We start from the raw sequence: 17500 nt of genomic DNA, 5'->3' as shown, positions 1-17500 counted from the left end.
AAACGCCCAAAACGTGACGCCGACAGATTTTCCGCTCCTTGCAGCTGAGAGAAGCAGCTTCCATTGAAAATGAATGACTTCCTGTATCTTTAGAAGATCAAGGCGGCGGAGGTGTGGACGTACGGTTAAGAAGGTCTAAAAAAATGTCTAAAAAAGGCGAAAAATTTAAAATAGTTAATACAAAATTTAAAAATAGTTAATACAAAATTAAAAATACAAAATTAAAAATAGTTAATACAAAATTAAAACAATTAACAGTTTTAACGATTCTGAATCTCGATTCCGATTCTTTGAGGGTTAGGGTTTCACAAATAAGAGGAAAGTTGTATTTTGATTCAATGGTGGGTTGCAGTTTTACGGCTTTTTCAACGTAAATAAAGCCAGACTAGAGCGCTGCTTACTCAAAGTCAAAGTCTCTTTATTAGTCTCCCTGAGGAGAAATTCGTTTTGGACACAGAGAGAAATTGCTGCAAGAGTTACAACAGAGACACACATCAAACACAGGGTTAAAAAAGTTAGAAAAACAAAAGGACATGAAACATCTAGGCTACTCAAATAGCTGTGCAAATTACAAATTACCATTTTCTAAAGGCTGCTAGAGAAAAAACAAAAAAAACAACTACTGAGCTCCACGGCTGCAACACAACAACAGGATCTGTTTTTATTATCAGTCCCCAAAGCCCACATCATCTTCAGAATGAACTACAGTTGAAGGAGTTGGTCTCATTTAGTTCTTTTAAAGGCTTTCTAAAGGATCTTGCAGAAAGGCGGTCTGTCTGTCATTGTTTTTAAATCGATTTAGGACCCAGATTGTTTATGATGACATTGTTGTTTGAATATGATGAGTGAAAGTGTGTCTATGTTTTTTATTTGTTATTGTCTTTGTATTTATTTTGAAACCACGCTGCTGCCACTTGCCGGGACACTCTTGTAAAAGAGATTTGTAATCTCAAGGAGTTTTTATCCTGGTTAAATAAAGGTTTGAAAAAGCGCCTGGTTGCTACGGAAACCCAAACTTGCTCATGTTAAATTTGGTATCCATGATCAGATTTGAAACCAAATGCTCCAAACGATTTCAAACGATTCCACTGGAATCGTTTAATTTTTGAAACGATTCATAGTAGTAATCGGTTTTCGATGCCCAACCCTAGTGATGAGGCATTGAACATTTTAAATTTATAACAGCTGATTATGTAGGAGCGTCCCTGGGTTAACGTGAGCTTGTTGCCCCATGTGCACTGATGACCTCATCTGTTGACATTTCTGAATGCCTTCCTACCATAGGCGCCGATACCGTGGGTGCTCCGGAGCTCGAGCACCCACGAAAATACTGAGCACCCAGTGCCAGACTGCCAGTCGGCTCCATTAATTTAAAATTAAACATTGCAGTTGGTGCTAAGTGGAGCGTCTGTCATCGTGTGCCTAGGCTACTAGACAGGTGGAAGTGATTCTTAATTTCCCACGAAGCTGATCGCGGTTACGTGTCAGTTCAACTTCTCATCTCCAGTCCTATCTGTATTTGTGAGAAGTGGCGCTGTCCTGAGATGAAAGATAGCCTGCTTTACGGCTTTATTATCGAGTTAATAGGCGTGTGTGTGTTCATGTCGGCCGCTGTCCATTTCCTAAAGCCTGGTTCACACGGGACGATTTTAAAATTGTTGGCTGATTTTCCAATCCTGAGAGGAGTCTCTCAGGATTGGAAAATCAGCCAACAATTTTAAAATCGTCACACAGTGATAAAAAATCACGGTCTACCAGTTTTGGTCGTACAGCGTGTGGTACAACACATCACACACGAACCGATCTGACTCCCCAGCATTCCCAGGTCAGACGGGAAATCTCGCAAAATCCCTCGAGATCAAACGTGACTTCAGAGTAAACAATCATGGCGGACGAAGAGGACGCAGTGGCGATAATTTGTAGTTTGTTTTTAACCAACAAAAAAACATTATCAAAAGAAAAGGCGATGGTCAAAGAAGTGGAGACAACGCGAGCATGGACTATACTTGCTCTACTTCTCTCCGACGTCCACCGGACTTTCTGGTGCGCCGTGCCGCCGGCTGTTTTGATGTTGTTTCCCGGTGCTTTCCTCGCCGCCTCGTCACCTCTCTTTCTGATTGGCTACACGCCACAGTCCACAGGCTGCGTGCTCGTTTGTCCCCGGGGGGACACCACACACGAGGAGGAATCGGGCCAAAACAATCCAACATGTTGGATATCCCCGATTTGAGATGGGAGCGGTCCCGACGTCCTTCAGAGCAGACGAGAGCAGTCTTAACACACCACACACGGCAGGAACATCTGATCAGATTATTTTACCATAATCGGAGCATCCTTAAGATTGTCAGAAGGGGGGAATCGGGGCTAAAATCAGCCTCATTATCCTGCCGTGTGAACCAGGCTTAAGGTTCTGAAATGCAAACATTTATTGACTACTTTTCTTTTTTAAAGGGCGTACGCCCGTGAGCACCCACGGAGGAAAACATAAATCGGCGCCTGTGCTTCCTACAGCTGCTTAATAAAAGCTTTCCACACAAACAAACGTACGTGTCATTAGTCTGAGATTTGAACTGTGTCGGACGCGGGCCGGGCTCCGGCCCTATCCGCACTCGATCTGACACCACGTGAACGCAGCGTACCATGGGGCGTGAGCGCGAGTTATATCATGAGATGTAAACATTTTGTAATGTAAGTAATGATTATTTGTCTCCTGCAGTCTCCGTCTTCTCGCCGTGGCCACAGTGAAGAAGAAGAGGAGGAGGATCTGAATAAAGCGTTCGATGTTCAGGGTTTTCAGCAGATCCTTCGCCCTGCAGCTCGCAGCCCGCCTGAGAAACTCCGAGTCTACGACGAGCAGGACTTTGAAGGTGCGACCCCCAAACTCCTAGATCCTTTCTCATGGAGGCGCCAGGCTGGGCTATGAGATGTTAGAGGAACCAAATATATTAACCACCAACCATATATAATATATGGTATATACCAAATATATTAACCACCAACCAATATATATATGGTATATATCAGTCCTTTTTCGGCCATCTCCCGGCGTGTATGAGGCGTCCTTTTCGGCCGTCTCTCGGCGTGTGAGGCGTCCTTTTCGGCCATCTCCCGGCGTGTATGAGGCGTCCTTTTCGGCCGTCTCCCGGCGTGTATGAGGCGTCCTTTTCGGCCATCTCCCGGCGTGTATGAGGCGTCCTTTTCGGCCGTCTCCCGGCGTGTATGAGGCGTCCTTTTCGGCCATCTCCCGGCGTGTATGAGGCGTCCTTTTCGGCCATCTCCCGGCGTGTATGAGGCGTCCTTTTCGGCCATCTCCCGGCGTGTATGAGGCGTCCTTTTCGGCCATCTCCCGGCGTGTATGAGGCGTCCTTTTCGGCCGTCTCCCAGCGTGTATGAGGCGTCCTTTTCGGCCGTCTCCCGGCGTATAGACCTTAGTGGTCCCCTAATACTGTATCTGAAGTCTCTTTATATAGACCTTAGTGGTCCCCTAATACTGTATCTGAAGTCTCTTTATATAGACCTTAGTGGTCCTCTAATACTGTATCTGAAGTCTCTTTATATAGACCTTAGTGGTCCTCTAATACTGTATCTGAAGTCTCTTTATATAGACCTTAGTGGTCCTCTAATACTGTATCTGAAGTCTCTTTATATAGACCTTAGTGGTCCCCTAATACTGTATCTGAGATTTAAACGATTCAAATATTTAATCGCGATTCGCATTAATGTCATAGTAAACTCGCAATTAATCGCAATTAATCGCACATTTTTATCTATTCTAAATGTCCCTTGATTTCTTTTTGTCCCATTATTTTTTCTCATTTTAATGCTCTTATCAACATGGAGAAGGTCTACATGCAGTAGCCCCCCATTGAGCTATGGCTGCAGTAAGTTTGTGGTAATATATAAACAAACATACATAAACAAATATATATATAAACAAATATATATATCAAATATATATATATATATATATTTGTTTTGTGTTTTTGAGTCTGGAATAGAGGATTTTATATCCTGTCCCAGAAATCTTTTCAATAAGATAGGCTCCACTGTTACATCATATATTCCCTGTAAAAGCTTATACACCTGAATCATATCTCCTCTGGATCTCCTAAATGTGAGAGTCGGTAAACTTAATTTCCTCAATCTATCTTCGTAAGACATATTTTTCATTCCTGGAATTAATTTAGTAGCTCTTCTCTGGACCCTTTTCTACATATTTTAATTTATATGGACACCAGACTGAGCATGCATATTCAAGATGGGATCTTACCAGGGATTTGTACAATGGTAAAAATATATAATTATTCGTCTTATGGAGGGTTGGTGGTTAATATATTTGGGACCACTAAGGTCTATATAAAGAGACTTCAGATACAGTATTAGAGGACCACTAAGGTCTATATAAAGAGACTTCAGATACAGTATTAGGGGACCACTAAGGTCTATATAAAGAGACTTCAGATACAGTATTAGAGGACCACTAAGGTCTATATAAAGAGACTTCAGATACAGTATTAGAGGACCACTAAGGTCTATATAAAGAGACTTCAGATACAGTATTAGGGGACCACTAAGGTCTATATAAAGAGACTTCAGATACAGTATTAGGGGACCACTAAGGTCTATATAAAGAGACTTCAGATACAGTATTAGGGGACCACTAAGGTCTATATAAAGAGACTTCAGATACAGTATTAGGGGACCACTAAGGTCTATATAAAGAGACTTCAGATACAGTATTAGGGGACCACTAAGGTCTATATAAAGAGACTTCAGATACAGTATTAGGGGACCACTAAGGTCTATATAAAGAGACTTCAGATACAGGATTAGGGGACGGGCTTTGCACGTTTATGTTGCAAAACACAGTTGTGATAAATATCTATTTTCCCCGCTGCAGATCACCGTCACTTTTCCCTCCAAGTCCATCACCCTCTGTCCAAACCCCCCGCTGACAGCCGGAGGAAGAGGACCAATGAGGGGAGGAAGGAGGGGAGGCGAGGCTCCGCCCCCAATGCTGCCGCCACCATAGAAGAAGGCCAGGAGGACGAGGACGGCGAGGAAGAGGTCTTCAGTCTGAATGAAACAGAGGAGCAGCACCAAACGCCCACCAGGTTATTTGCTTTCTCTGGAAAAATACAAGTTTTCTGCATTTAAAAACATTTTAACGTGTAACTCCTCCCCTTCACAGTGACCCGCCCATCGCCTCGTCCAATCACAGCGCTCTCTCACCTGGCTGCGTCGCGACGACCGTTGCTGCTGATGACCCCGACGAGGCAGAGACGCTGATGTCTGTCGACCTGGACGGCATCAAGAGTCAGTAGACCTGCTTCACAGTTTTTAGTTTAATCCAGAATGAAAATCTGAAGAATTTAACCGACTGTTTTCTGCTTTTTAATTTGTTTAAAGGTCCAGTGTGTAACATGTTTAGTTGTTCATCATCTAAATCTGTGTTGCCCGTTCACAAACGTGTCCTTTTTCATGAATATTTACCTCCACCATCAATTCCAAGTATTCCTATTGGCTTTAAATTTTACATTAGCGTTTGCATGAACTGGAGTAGACGTTCCATATTCATGATCCATCTAGAAATATGTTAGCTGGTAAGAGACATACAGGACACACTGCTCCACCTTAGTGTGTGTGTGTGTGTGTGTGTGTGTCTGTGTGTGTGTAAGGGACATACTGCTCTGCCTTTGTGTGTCTCTGTATGTGTGTGTTTGGTGCATGTTTGGTTAATCGCGGTCAATCACTGAGGTTGCCTCGGAAATTTAGGCTACACTATACATGCATACTACAGGCTGGTAACATCATACCTGCAGGTCTAGGTAACATGCTTACCTGCAGGTCTAGGTACATGCATATCAGTCTAGGTAACATCATTACCTGCAGGCCTAGGTAACATGCATTACCTGCAGGCCTAGGTAACATGCATTACCTACAGGCCTAGGTAACATGCATTACCTGCAGGCCTAGGTAACATGCATTACCTACAGGCCTAGGTAACATGCATTACCTGCAGGCCTAGGTAACATGCATTACCTGCAGGCCTAGGTAACATGCATTACCTACAGGTCTAGGTAACATGCATTACCTGCAGGCCTAGGTAACATGCATTACCTGCAGGTCTAGGTAACATGCATTACCTACGGCCTAGGTAACATGCATTACCTACAGGCCTAGGTAACATGCATTACCTCAGGCTAGGTAACATGCATTACTCAGGCTAGTAACATGCATACCTCAGGCCTAGGTAACATGCATTACCTGCAGGCTAGGTAACATGCATTACCTGCAGTCTAGGTAACATGCATTACCTACAGGTCTAGGTAACATGCATTACCTGCAGGCCTAGGTAACATGCATTACCTACAGGCCTAGGTAACATACATTACCTACAGGCCTAGGTAACATGCATTACCTACAGGCCTAGGTAACATGCATTACTACAGGCCTAGGTACATGCATTACCTGCAGGCTAGGTAACATGCATTACCTACAGGCCTAGGTAACATGCATTACCTGCAGGTCTAGGTAACATGCATTACCTGCAGGCCTAGGTAACATGCATTACCTGCAGGTCTAGGTAACATGCATTACCTACAGGTCTAGGTAACATGCATTACCTGCAGGCCTAGGTAACATGCATTACCTACAGGTCTAGGTAACATGCATTACCTGCAGGTCTAGGTAACATGCATTACCTGCAGGCCTAGGTAACATGCATTACCTACAGGCCTAGGTAACATGCATTACCTGCAGGTCTAGGTAACATGCATTACCTACAGGCCTAGGTAACATGCATTACCTGCAGGTCTAGGTAACATGCATTACCTACAGGTCTAGGTAACATGCATTACCTGCAGGTCTAGGTAACATGCATTACCTACAGGTCTAGGTAACATGCATTACCTACAGGTCTAGGTAACATGCATTACCTACAGGCCTAGGTAACATGCATTACCTACAGGTCTAGGTAACATGCATTACCTACAGGTCTAGGTAACATGCATTACCTGCAGGCCTAGGTAACATGCATTACCTGCAGGTCTAGGTAACATGCATTACCTACAGGTCTAGGTAACATGCATTACCTACAGGCCTAGGTAACATGCATTACCTGCAGGTCTAGGTAACATGCATTACCTGCAGGTCTAGGTAACATGCATTACCTACAGGTCTAGGTAACATGCATTACCTACAGGCCTAGGTAACATGCATTACCTGCAGGCCTAGGTAACATGCATTACCTACAGGCCTAGGTAACATGCATTACCTACAGGTCTAGGTAACATGCATTACCTGCAGGCCTAGGTAACATGCATTACCTGCAGGCCTATAGGTAACATGCATTACCTGCAGGCCTAGGTAACATGCATTACCTACAGGTCTAGGTAACATGCATTACCTGCAGGTCTAGGTAACATGCATTACCTACAGGTCTAGGTAACATGCATTACCTGCAGGCCTAGGTAACATGCATTACCTGCAGGTCTAGGTAACATGCATTACCTGCAGGTCTAGGTAACATGCATTACCTGCAGGCCTAGGTAACATGCATTACCTACAGGTCTAGGTAACATGCATTACCTGCAGGCCTAGGTAACATGCATTACCTGCAGGCCTAGGTAACATGCATTACCTGCAGGCCTAGGTACATGCATTACTGAGGTCTAGGTAACATGCATTACCTACAGGCCTAGGTAACATGCATTACCTGCAGGTCTAGGTAACATGCATTACCTGCAGGTCTAGGTAACATGCATTACCTACAGGTCTAGGTAACATGCATTACCTGCAGGTCTAGGTAACATGCATTACCTGCAGGCCTAGGTAACATGCATTACCTACAGGTCTAGGTAACATGCATTACCTGCAGGTCTAGGTAACATGCATTACCTGCAGGTCTAGGTAACATACATTACCTGCAGGTCTAGGTAACATGCATTACCTGCAGGTCTAGGTAACATACATTACCTGCAGGTCTAGGTAACATGCATTACCTACAGGTCTAGGTAACATACATTACCTGCAGGCCTAGGACATTTCATTACGTAATTCCTAACAGAGATCTTCTCACACTCAAAACACACATTTATTGATTTAGGGTAGGTTAGAAGAGTCGCTGTCTGCAGCTAGCAGTAGCCAATCAACAACGTATTGTGAGTTGTAAGTGGTTCTCTTTTCTAAAACAAATGCCTCGCAATCTTGGGCGCACTCACCACATTGCAGCGTCATTTCTTAATTTTAATCTCCGGCTCCGTCCCGCTCCCGTTGATTCTCTGCTCTATCCGTCCGAACACGTTACCAACAGTGAGATTGACTCCTGTACCGAAAAATGGTCACCCTCCAGTGTGCGGCAGTTGCCGTGGCTTTAACTTTTAGGATCCCTCGAAATACAAGTTGCTACATCTCGAGGCTCTTCTTTGTCGCTCCTTTTTTCAATGTTTTTATAGTTTCTTTATAAATTTGGTAGCTTTTCCTATATTATATGTCACCTTTACGATGTTTTTGTTGGTTTAGTGAAGTTTTATCATAGTTTTAGTCTCATTTGTGATGTTTGAGTCGCTGTTGTTGACGTATGTCTCCTACAGTGGGTGAAAGGCAGGAAATCCACCGGTCACGTTGACGGCGTCATGTTGGGAAGACAATCTGAAGGATTCTGTTTCCAACATGAAAAGAGCTTCTGTCAGTTTTTAATCTTCATCACGCAGCTGACCTGAACGCAACCTACACACCAACCCACAGCCTCTATCTATTGTTACTGCACGTGTGTGTGTGTGTGTGTGTGTGTGTGTGTCTGTCTGTGTGTCTGTGTGTGTGTGTGTGTGTGTGTCTGTGTGTGTCCATCTGTGTGTGTCTGTGTGTGTGTGTGTGTGTGTGTGTGTCTGTGTGTGTGTGTCTGTGTGTGTGTGTGTGTGTCTGTGTGTGTCCATCTGTGTGTGTCTGTGTGTGTGTGTGTGTGTGTGTGTCTGTGTGTGTGTGTCTGTGTGTGTGTGTGTGTGTCTGTGTGTGTGTGTGTGTGTGTGTGTGCACATCTGTGTGTGTGTGTGTGTGTGTGTCTGTGTGTGTGTGTGTGTGTGTGTGTGTGTCCATCTGTGTGTGTGTGTGTTGTGTGTGTGTCTGTGTGTGTGTGTGTGTGGTGTGTGTCTGGTGTGTGTGTGTGTCTGTGTGTGTCATCTGTGTGTGTCTGTGTGTGTGTGTGTGTGTGTGTCTGTGTGTGTGTGTCTGTGTGTGTGTGTGTGTGGTTGTGTGTGTCAATTGTGTGTGTCGTGTGGTGTCTGTGTGTGGGTCTGTGTGTGTGTGTCGTGTGTGTGTGTGTGTGTGTGTTGTGTGTGTGTGTGTCTGTGTGTGTCCATCTGTGTGTGTGTGTGTGTGTGTGTCTGTGTGTGTGTGTGTGTGTGTGTGTGTGTCATCTGTGTGTGTGTGTGTGTGTGGTGTCTGTGTGTGTGTGCGTGTGTGTGTGTCTGGTGTGTGTGTGTCTGTGTGTGTATGTGTGTGTCCATCTGTGTGTGTCTGTGTGTGTGTGTGTGTGTGTGTGTCATCTGTGTGTGTCTGTGGTGTGGTGTGTGTGTGTGTGTCTGTGTGGTGTGTGGTGTGTCTGTGTGTGTCTGGTGTCCATCTGTGTGTGTCTGTGTGTGTGTGTGTCTGTGTGTCTGTGTGTGTGTGTGTCCATCTGTGTGTGTGTCTGTGTGTGTGTGTGTGTATATATGTGTGTCTGTGTATATGTGTGTGTGTGTGTGTCTGTCGGTCTCTCAGATAAACAGGAAGTCGGTCTCAGCTCTGGTTGTGATTAATTTGGACAGTTTTCCGTCTGATCTCCGTGAGTATCAGCTGTTCTTCCTGCTGTGTTTCTGTATCTCTGTGACCAGGTGAGTGAGACCAGGTGAACTGAAGGTTAGTTCACAGGTAAGGAGCAGGAGAAATGACTGCTGCGTCACTTCGTTTTGGATCATTTTGTAACAGCTGTTTGGTATTTCTTTACAGATTATTTGTAGTCTTTCTCATTTTAGGATTTTTAGTCTCTTAATCTACTTTTTTAGTCTTTAAATCCACTTTTTAGTCTTTAAATTACTTTTTAGTCTCTAAATCCACTTTTTAGTCTTAAATCTACTTTTTTAGACTTAAATCCACTTTTTAGTCTCTAAATCCACTTTTTTAGTCTTTAAATCTACTTTTTTAGTCTCTAAATCTGCTTTTTTAGACTTTAAATCCACTTTTTTAGTCTTTAAATCTACTTTTTAGTCTCTAAATCTGCTTTTTTAGACTTTAAATCCACTTTTTTAGTCTCTAAATCTGCTTTTTTAGACTTTAAAACCACGTTTTTAGTCTCTAAATCCACTTTTTTAGTCTTTAAATCTACTTTTTTAGTCTCTAAATCTGCTTTTTAGACTTTAAATCCACTTTTTAGTCTTTAAATAACTTTTTTAGTCTTTAAATCTACTTTTTTAGTCTCTAATCCACTTTTTAGTCTCTAAATCCACTTGTCTCTAAATCTACTGTTTAGTCTCTAAATCTGCTTTGTAGACTTTAAATCCACTTTTTAGTCTCTAAATCCCACTTTGTTAGTCTTTAAATCTACTTTTTTGTCTTTAATCTACTTTTTAGTCTCTAAGCCACTTTTTTAGTCTCTAAATCTACATTTTTGTCTTTAAAATCTACTTTTAGTCTCTAAATCTGCTTTTTTAGATTTAAATCCACTTTTTTAGTCGCTAAATCCACTTTTTTAGTCTTTAAAACCACTTTTAGTCTCTAAATCCACTTTTTAGTCTTTAAATCTACTTTGTTTTAGTCTCTAAAATCGCTTGTTTAGACTTTCAATCCACTTTTGAGTCTCTAATATACTTTTTTGCACTAAATCTACTTGTTAGTCTGTAAACTGCATTTTCGACTCGAATCCACTTTTTAGTCTCTAAATACTGTTGTAGTCTCTAAAGATCTGCTTGTTTAGACTTAAATCCACTTTTGTTACGTGCTGTAATCTGCTTTTTTAGACTCTAAATCTGCACTTTTAGTCTCTAAATCTGCTGTGTAGACTCTGAATCACTCGTTAGTCTCTAAATCACCATTTTTTCGTATCTAAATCTACTTTTTAGTCTCTAAATCTGCTGTCTTAGGTCTATAATCGACTTTTTTAGACTATAAAGCACTTTTTAGTCTCTAAATCCACTTCTTGTCTCATAATCCATCTTTTTAGTCTCTAATCTACTTTTTAGTCTCTAAATCTGCTTTTTCGAGTATCTAATCAGCTTTTTTAGTCTCTAAATCCACTTTTGTAGTCTATAAAGTCTCTAAATCACTTTGTTTAGTCTTATACATCGACTTTTTGTAGGCTCTATCTGCGTTTTTAGACTCTAATCGCTGTTTTAGACTATGAATCCACTTTTTTAGTCTCTAATCCACTTTTTTCGTCTCTAAATCCCTTTTTTACGCTCGAAATCTACTTTTTTCGTCTCTAAATCTGCTTTTTTAGACTTGAATCCACTTTTTTAGTCTCTAAATCTACTTTTTTAGTCTCTAAATCTGCTTTTTTAGACTTTAATCCACTTTTTAGTCTCTAAATCCACTTTTTAGTCTCTAAATCTACTTTTTTAGTCTCTAATCCACTTTTTTAGTCTCTAAATCCACTTTGTTAGTCTTTAAATCTACTTTTTTTGTCTTTAAATCTACGTTTTTTGTCTCTAAATCCACTTTTTTTTAGTCTCTAAATCCACTTTTTTAGTCTCTAAATCTACTTTTTTAGTCTCTAAATTGCTTTTTAGACTTTAAATCCACTTTTTAGTCTCTAAATCCACTTTGTAGTCTTTAAATCTACTTTTTTGTCTTTAACTCTACTTTTTTAGTCTTTAAAATCCACTTTTTAGTCATCTAATTACTTTTTAGTCTCTAAATCTGACTTTTTCATCTCTAAATCCACTTTTTAGTCTTTAATCACTCGTCTCTAAATCTACTTTTTTAGTCTCTAAATCTACTTTTTCATCTCTAAATCTACTTTTTTATTCTCTAAATCTTACTTTTTTAATTCTCTAAATCCACCTTTTTAACTTTAAATCCACTTTTTTAGTCTCTAAATCCACTTTTTTATTCTCTAAATCCACTTTTTAACTTTAATCCACTTTTTTTAACTTTAAATCCACTGTTTTAGTCTCTAAATCCACTTTTTAGTCTTTAAATCCACTTTTTTAGTCTTAAATCTACTTTTTTAGTCTTTATACACTAATATCGGACTAGACTGCTTTCCCTGCCTCATTTAGTCAGGTTGAATGTCTCTAGAGTTTGTGCGGTTCATTTTTGTTACTTTGTTGTCACTTTTCGGATGTTTTGACGCTTTTTCCGAAAGATTTGTCACTTTCACACTTACTTTTGTAACGGGTTTGGTTTTTCTGTACAGATTTATTCGTAGTCTTTTCTTGTTTTATGGGTTTTTAGTCTCTAAATCTACTTTTGTAGTCTAAATCTACTTTGGTAGTCTCTAAATCTACTTTGGTAGTCTCTAAATCTACTTTTTTAGTCTCTAAATTACTTTTTAGTCTCCAATCTACTTGGTAGTCTCTAAATCTACTTTGGTAGTCTCTAAATCTACTTTTTTAGTCTCTAATCTACTTGGGAGTCTTTAAAGGTACAATATATACATTTATGCATTAACATGTCTAAAAACGACCATATGTTATATATTTTTTTGAGTTGTGTAGTACACGATCCCAAATGTTTCCATCAAATGGCACACTCAGAGAAATCTATTATTTATTTTCAGACCACATCACGTTTCTTTAGTCGCCCGTCAGTGGCGTCATAACCTTTCACCGTCTAGGTTACTCGTCACTTCAGTCATAACACGGCACCCAGATGCTACGTTGGAGAGTAACTGTAAATCATACAAGGTCACAGTATAAAAAATACTTGTAAGCCTGGTTCACACGGCAGGATAATGAGGCGATTTTAGCCCGATTCCCCCCTTCTGACCATCTAAGGATGCTCCGATATGGTAAACATAATCTGATCAGATGTTCCTGCCGGTGTGTGGTTGTGTTAAGACTGCTCTCGTCTGCTCTGAAGGACGTCGGGACTCCGCTCCATCTCAAAGCGGGGATATCCAAAATGTTGGATTGTTTTGGCCCAATCCTCCTCGTGTGTGGGTCCCCCGGGGACAAACGAGCACGCAGCCTGTGGACTGTGGCGTGTAGCCAATCAGAAAGAGAGGTGACGAGGCGGCGAGGAAAGCACCGGGAAACAACATCAAAACAGGCGGCGGCACGGCGCACCAGAAAGTCGGTGGACGTCGGAGATAAGTAGAGCAAGTATAGTCCATGCTGGCGTTGTCTCCACTTCTTTGACCATCGCCTTTTCTTTTGATAACGTTTTATTTCGGTTAAAAACAAACTACAAATTATCGCCACTGCGTCCTCTGCGTCCGCCATGATTGTTTACTCTGAAGTCACGTGTGATCTCGAGGATTTGCGAGATTTCCCGTCTGACTGGGAATGCTCGGGAGTCAGATCGGTTCGTGTGTGATGTGTTGTACCACACGCTGTACGACCAAAACTGGTTAGACGTGATTTATATCACCGTGTGTGGAGTGTTTTACTATATTTTATGCAGTTCAGACATGGAAAAGTGGTTTTAGAAAGATGTAAATATATTGGGGCCATCAGGTAGGGGGTGGAGTTTCCCCATGTTATCCTATGGAGACTGACGGGCTGGGGGTCATGAAGGGAACTTATTTGGATGTGCGGTGGCCTTACCCACATAAGAACAGAGTGAAATAACATTTGTACTATAGAACATTATATAATTGTAAACATGTATTATTCTAGCTATATAAATGGCATAATGCCGTGGTATCTCCGTAACCGTGAGATACGCGCTTCACGATGACGGCAATGAGTTGAACAGACATTCACCAAGACGTTTAGCCCTGCAGCAGTCTAATGGTGCTAATGGTCTCTGACCACTTCCTGCTGTAGTCAACTGCTAATGGTCTATGACCACTTCCTGCTGTAGTCCACTGCTAATGGTCACTGACCACTTCTGCTGTGGTCCACTGTAATGGTCACTGACCACTTCCTGCCATAGTCCTCTGCTAATGGTCACTGACCACTTCCTGCTGTAGTCCCACTGCTAATGGTCATGACCACTTCCTGCTGTAGTCCACTGCTAAGGTCACTGACCATTCCTGCTGTAGTCCACTGCTAATGGTCACTGACCACTTCCTGCTGTAGTCCCACTGCTAATGGGTCACTGACCACTTCCTGCCGTAGTCCACTGCTATGGTCACTGACCACTTCCTGCCTGTAGTCCACTGCTAAGGGTACACTGACCACTTCCTGCTGTAGTCCACTGCTAATGGTCACTGACCACTTCCTGCGTAGTCCACTGCTAATGGTCACTGACCCACTTCCTGCTGTAGTCCACTGCTAATGTCACTGACCACTTCCTGCGTAGTCCACTGCTAATGGTCACTGACCACTTCCTGCTGTAGTCCCACTGCTAATGGTCACTGACCACTTCTGCTGTAGTCCCACTGCTAATGTCACTGACCACTTCCTGCTGTAGTCCACTGCTAATGGTCACTGACCACTTCCTGCCGTAGTCCACTGCTAATGGTCACTGACCACTTCCTGCATGATAGTCCCACTGCTAATGTCACTGACCACTTCCTGCTGTAGTCCACTGCTAATGGTCACTGACCACTTCCTGCTGTAGTCCCACTGCTATGGTCACTGACCACTTCCTGCTGTAGTCCACTGCTAATGGTCACTGACCACTTCCTGCTGTAGTCCACTGCTAATGGTCACTGACACTTCCTGCGTGTCCACGCTATGGTCACGACCATTCCTGCGTAGTCCCACTGCTAATGGTCACTGACCACTTCCTGCTGTAGTCCACTGCTAATGGTCACTGACCACTTCCTGCTGTAGTCCCACTGCTAATGGTCACTGACCACTTCCTGCGTAGTCCCACTGCTAATGGTCACTGACCACTTCCTGCTGTAGTCCCACTGCTAATGGCACTGACCACTTCCTGCTGTAGTCCCCACTGCTAATGGTCACTGACCACTTCCTGCTGTAGTCCACTGCTAATGGTCACTGACCACTTCCTGCCGTAGTCCACTGCTAATGGTCACTGACCACTTCCTGCTGTAGTCCCCACTGCTAATGGTCACTGACCACTTCCTGCTGTAGTCCACTGCTAATGGTCACTGACCACTTCCTGCTGTAGTCCACTGCTAATGGTCTCTGACCACTTCTGCTGTGTCCATGCTAATGGTCACTGACCACTTCCTGCTGTAGTCCACTGCTATGGTCACTGACACTTCCTGCTGTAGTCCCACTGCTAATAGTCACTGACCACTTCCTGCTGTAGTCCCACTGCTAATGGTCACTGACCACTTCCTGCTGTAGTCCCCACTGCTAATGGTCACTGACCACTTCCTGCTGTAGCTCCACTGCTAATGGTCACTGACCACTTCCTGCGTTAGTCCACTGCTAATGGTCACTGACCACTTCCTGCTGTAGTCCACTGCTAATGGTCACTGACCACTTCTGCTGTAGTCCCAGCTAATGTCACTGACACTTCCTGCTGTAGTCCCACTGCTAATGGTCACTGACCACTTCCTGCTGTAGTCCCATGCTAATGTCACGACACTTCTGTTAGCCATGCATGTCAGTCGCTGTAGTCCCACTGCTAATGTCACTGACCACTTCTGCTGTAGTCCATGTATGGCCTGCCCTTTGCTGTAGTCCACTGCTAATGGTCACTGACCACTTCCTGCTATCTGAAAGTCCATCTGCTTGTCACTGGCACTGACACTTCCTGCTGTAGTCCCACTGGTAATGGTCACTGACCACTTCCTGCCATAGTCCACTGCTAATTGTCACTGACCACTTCCTGCTGTAGTCCCACTGCTAATGGTCTCTGACCACTTCCTGCTGTAGTCCCACTGCTAATGTCACTGACCTCTTCCTGCTGTAGTCCACTGCTAATGTCACTGACCACTTCTGCTGTAGTCCCACTGCTAATGTCACTGACCACTTCCTGCTGTAGTCCACTGCTAATGGTCACTGACCACTTCCTGCTGTAGTCCCACTGCTAATGGTCACTGACCACTTCCTGCTGTAGTCCCACTGCTAATGGTCACTGACCACTTCCTGCTGTAGTCCACTGCTAATGGTCACTGAACACTTCCTGCTGTAGTCCACTGCTAATGGTCACTGAACACTTCCTGCTGTAGTCCACTGGTAATGGTCACTGACCACTTCCTGCCATAGTCCACTGCTAATGGTCACTGACCACTTCCTGCTGTAGTCCCACTGCTAATGGTCTCTGACCACTTCCTGCTGTAGTCCCACTGCTAATGTCACTGACCTCTTCCTGCTGTAGTCCCACTGCTAATGTCACTGACCACTTCCTGCTGTAGTCCCACTGCTAATGGTCACTGACCACTTCCCGCTGTAGTCCACTGCTAATGGTCACTGACCACTTCCTGCTGTAGTCCCACTGCTAATGGTCACTGACCACTTCCTGCTGTAGTCCCCACTGCTAATGTCACTGACCACTTCCTGCTGTAGTCCACTGCTAAGGTCACTGACCACTTCCTGCTATAGTTCCCACTGCTAATGGTCACTGACCACTTCCTGCTGTATAGTTCCCACTGCTAATGGTCTCTGACCACTTCCTGCTGTAGTCCCACTGCTAATGGTCACTGACCACTTCCTGCTGTAGTCCACTGCTAATGGTCACTGACCACTTCCTGCTGTAGTCCACTGCTAATGGTCACTGACCACTTCCTGCTGTAGTCCCACTGCTAATGTCACTGACCACTTCCTGCTGTAATCCCACTGCTAATGGTCACTGACCACTTCCTGCCGTAGTCCCACTGCTAATGGTCACTAACCACTTCCTGCTGTAGTCCACTGCTAATGGTCACTGAACACTTCCCTGCTGTAGTCCACTGCTAATGGTCACTGACCACTTCCTGCTGTAGTCCACTGGTAATGGTCACTGACCACTTCCTGCCATAGTCCACTGCTAATGGTCACTGACCACTTCCTGCTGTAGTCCCACTGCTAATGGTCTCTGACCACTTCCTGCTGTAGTCCACTGCTAATGTCACTGACCTCTTCCTGCTGTAGTCCACTGCTAATGTCACTGACCACTTCCTGCTGTAGTCCCACTGCTAATGTCACTGACCACTTCCTGCTGTAGTCCCACTGCTAATGTCACTGACACTCCTGCTGTAGTCCACTGCTAATGGTCACTGACACTTCCTGCTGTAGTCCCACTGCTAATGGTCACTGACCCACTTCCTGCTGTAGTCCCACTGCTAATGTCACTGACCACTTCTGCTGTAGTCCACTACTAATGGTCACTGACCACTTCCTGCTATAGTTCCCACTGCTAATGGTCACTGACCACTTCCTGCTATAGTTCCCACTGCTATGGTCTCTGACCACTTCCTGCTGTAGTCCCACTGCTAATGGTCACTGACCACTTCCTGCTG

General features: G+C 43.6%; 1 protein-coding gene across 1 annotated transcript in view; it reads left to right on the top strand.

Moving 5' to 3' along the window:
* Positions 1 to 17500, top strand: part of LOC116038082 (anion exchange protein 2-like) — a 53020-nt gene that overhangs the window by 1207 nt on the left and 34313 nt on the right. Inside the window, exons 2-4 of the mRNA XM_036005395.1 lie at positions 2717 to 2867; positions 4901 to 5114; positions 5192 to 5316. Of these exons, the coding sequence (XP_035861288.1) occupies positions 2717 to 2867; positions 4901 to 5114; positions 5192 to 5316 (490 nt within the window). The remainder of the gene's footprint in view (positions 1 to 2716; positions 2868 to 4900; positions 5115 to 5191; positions 5317 to 17500) is intronic.

This window comes from Sander lucioperca, chromosome 9 (genome assembly GCF_008315115.2).
Source record: "Sander lucioperca isolate FBNREF2018 chromosome 9, SLUC_FBN_1.2, whole genome shotgun sequence".
Classification (NCBI taxonomy): domain Eukaryota; kingdom Metazoa; phylum Chordata; class Actinopteri; order Perciformes; family Percidae; genus Sander; species Sander lucioperca.
The sequence above is the reverse complement of the archived record's forward strand: the minus strand, read 5'-3'. Positions and strand labels throughout refer to the sequence as shown.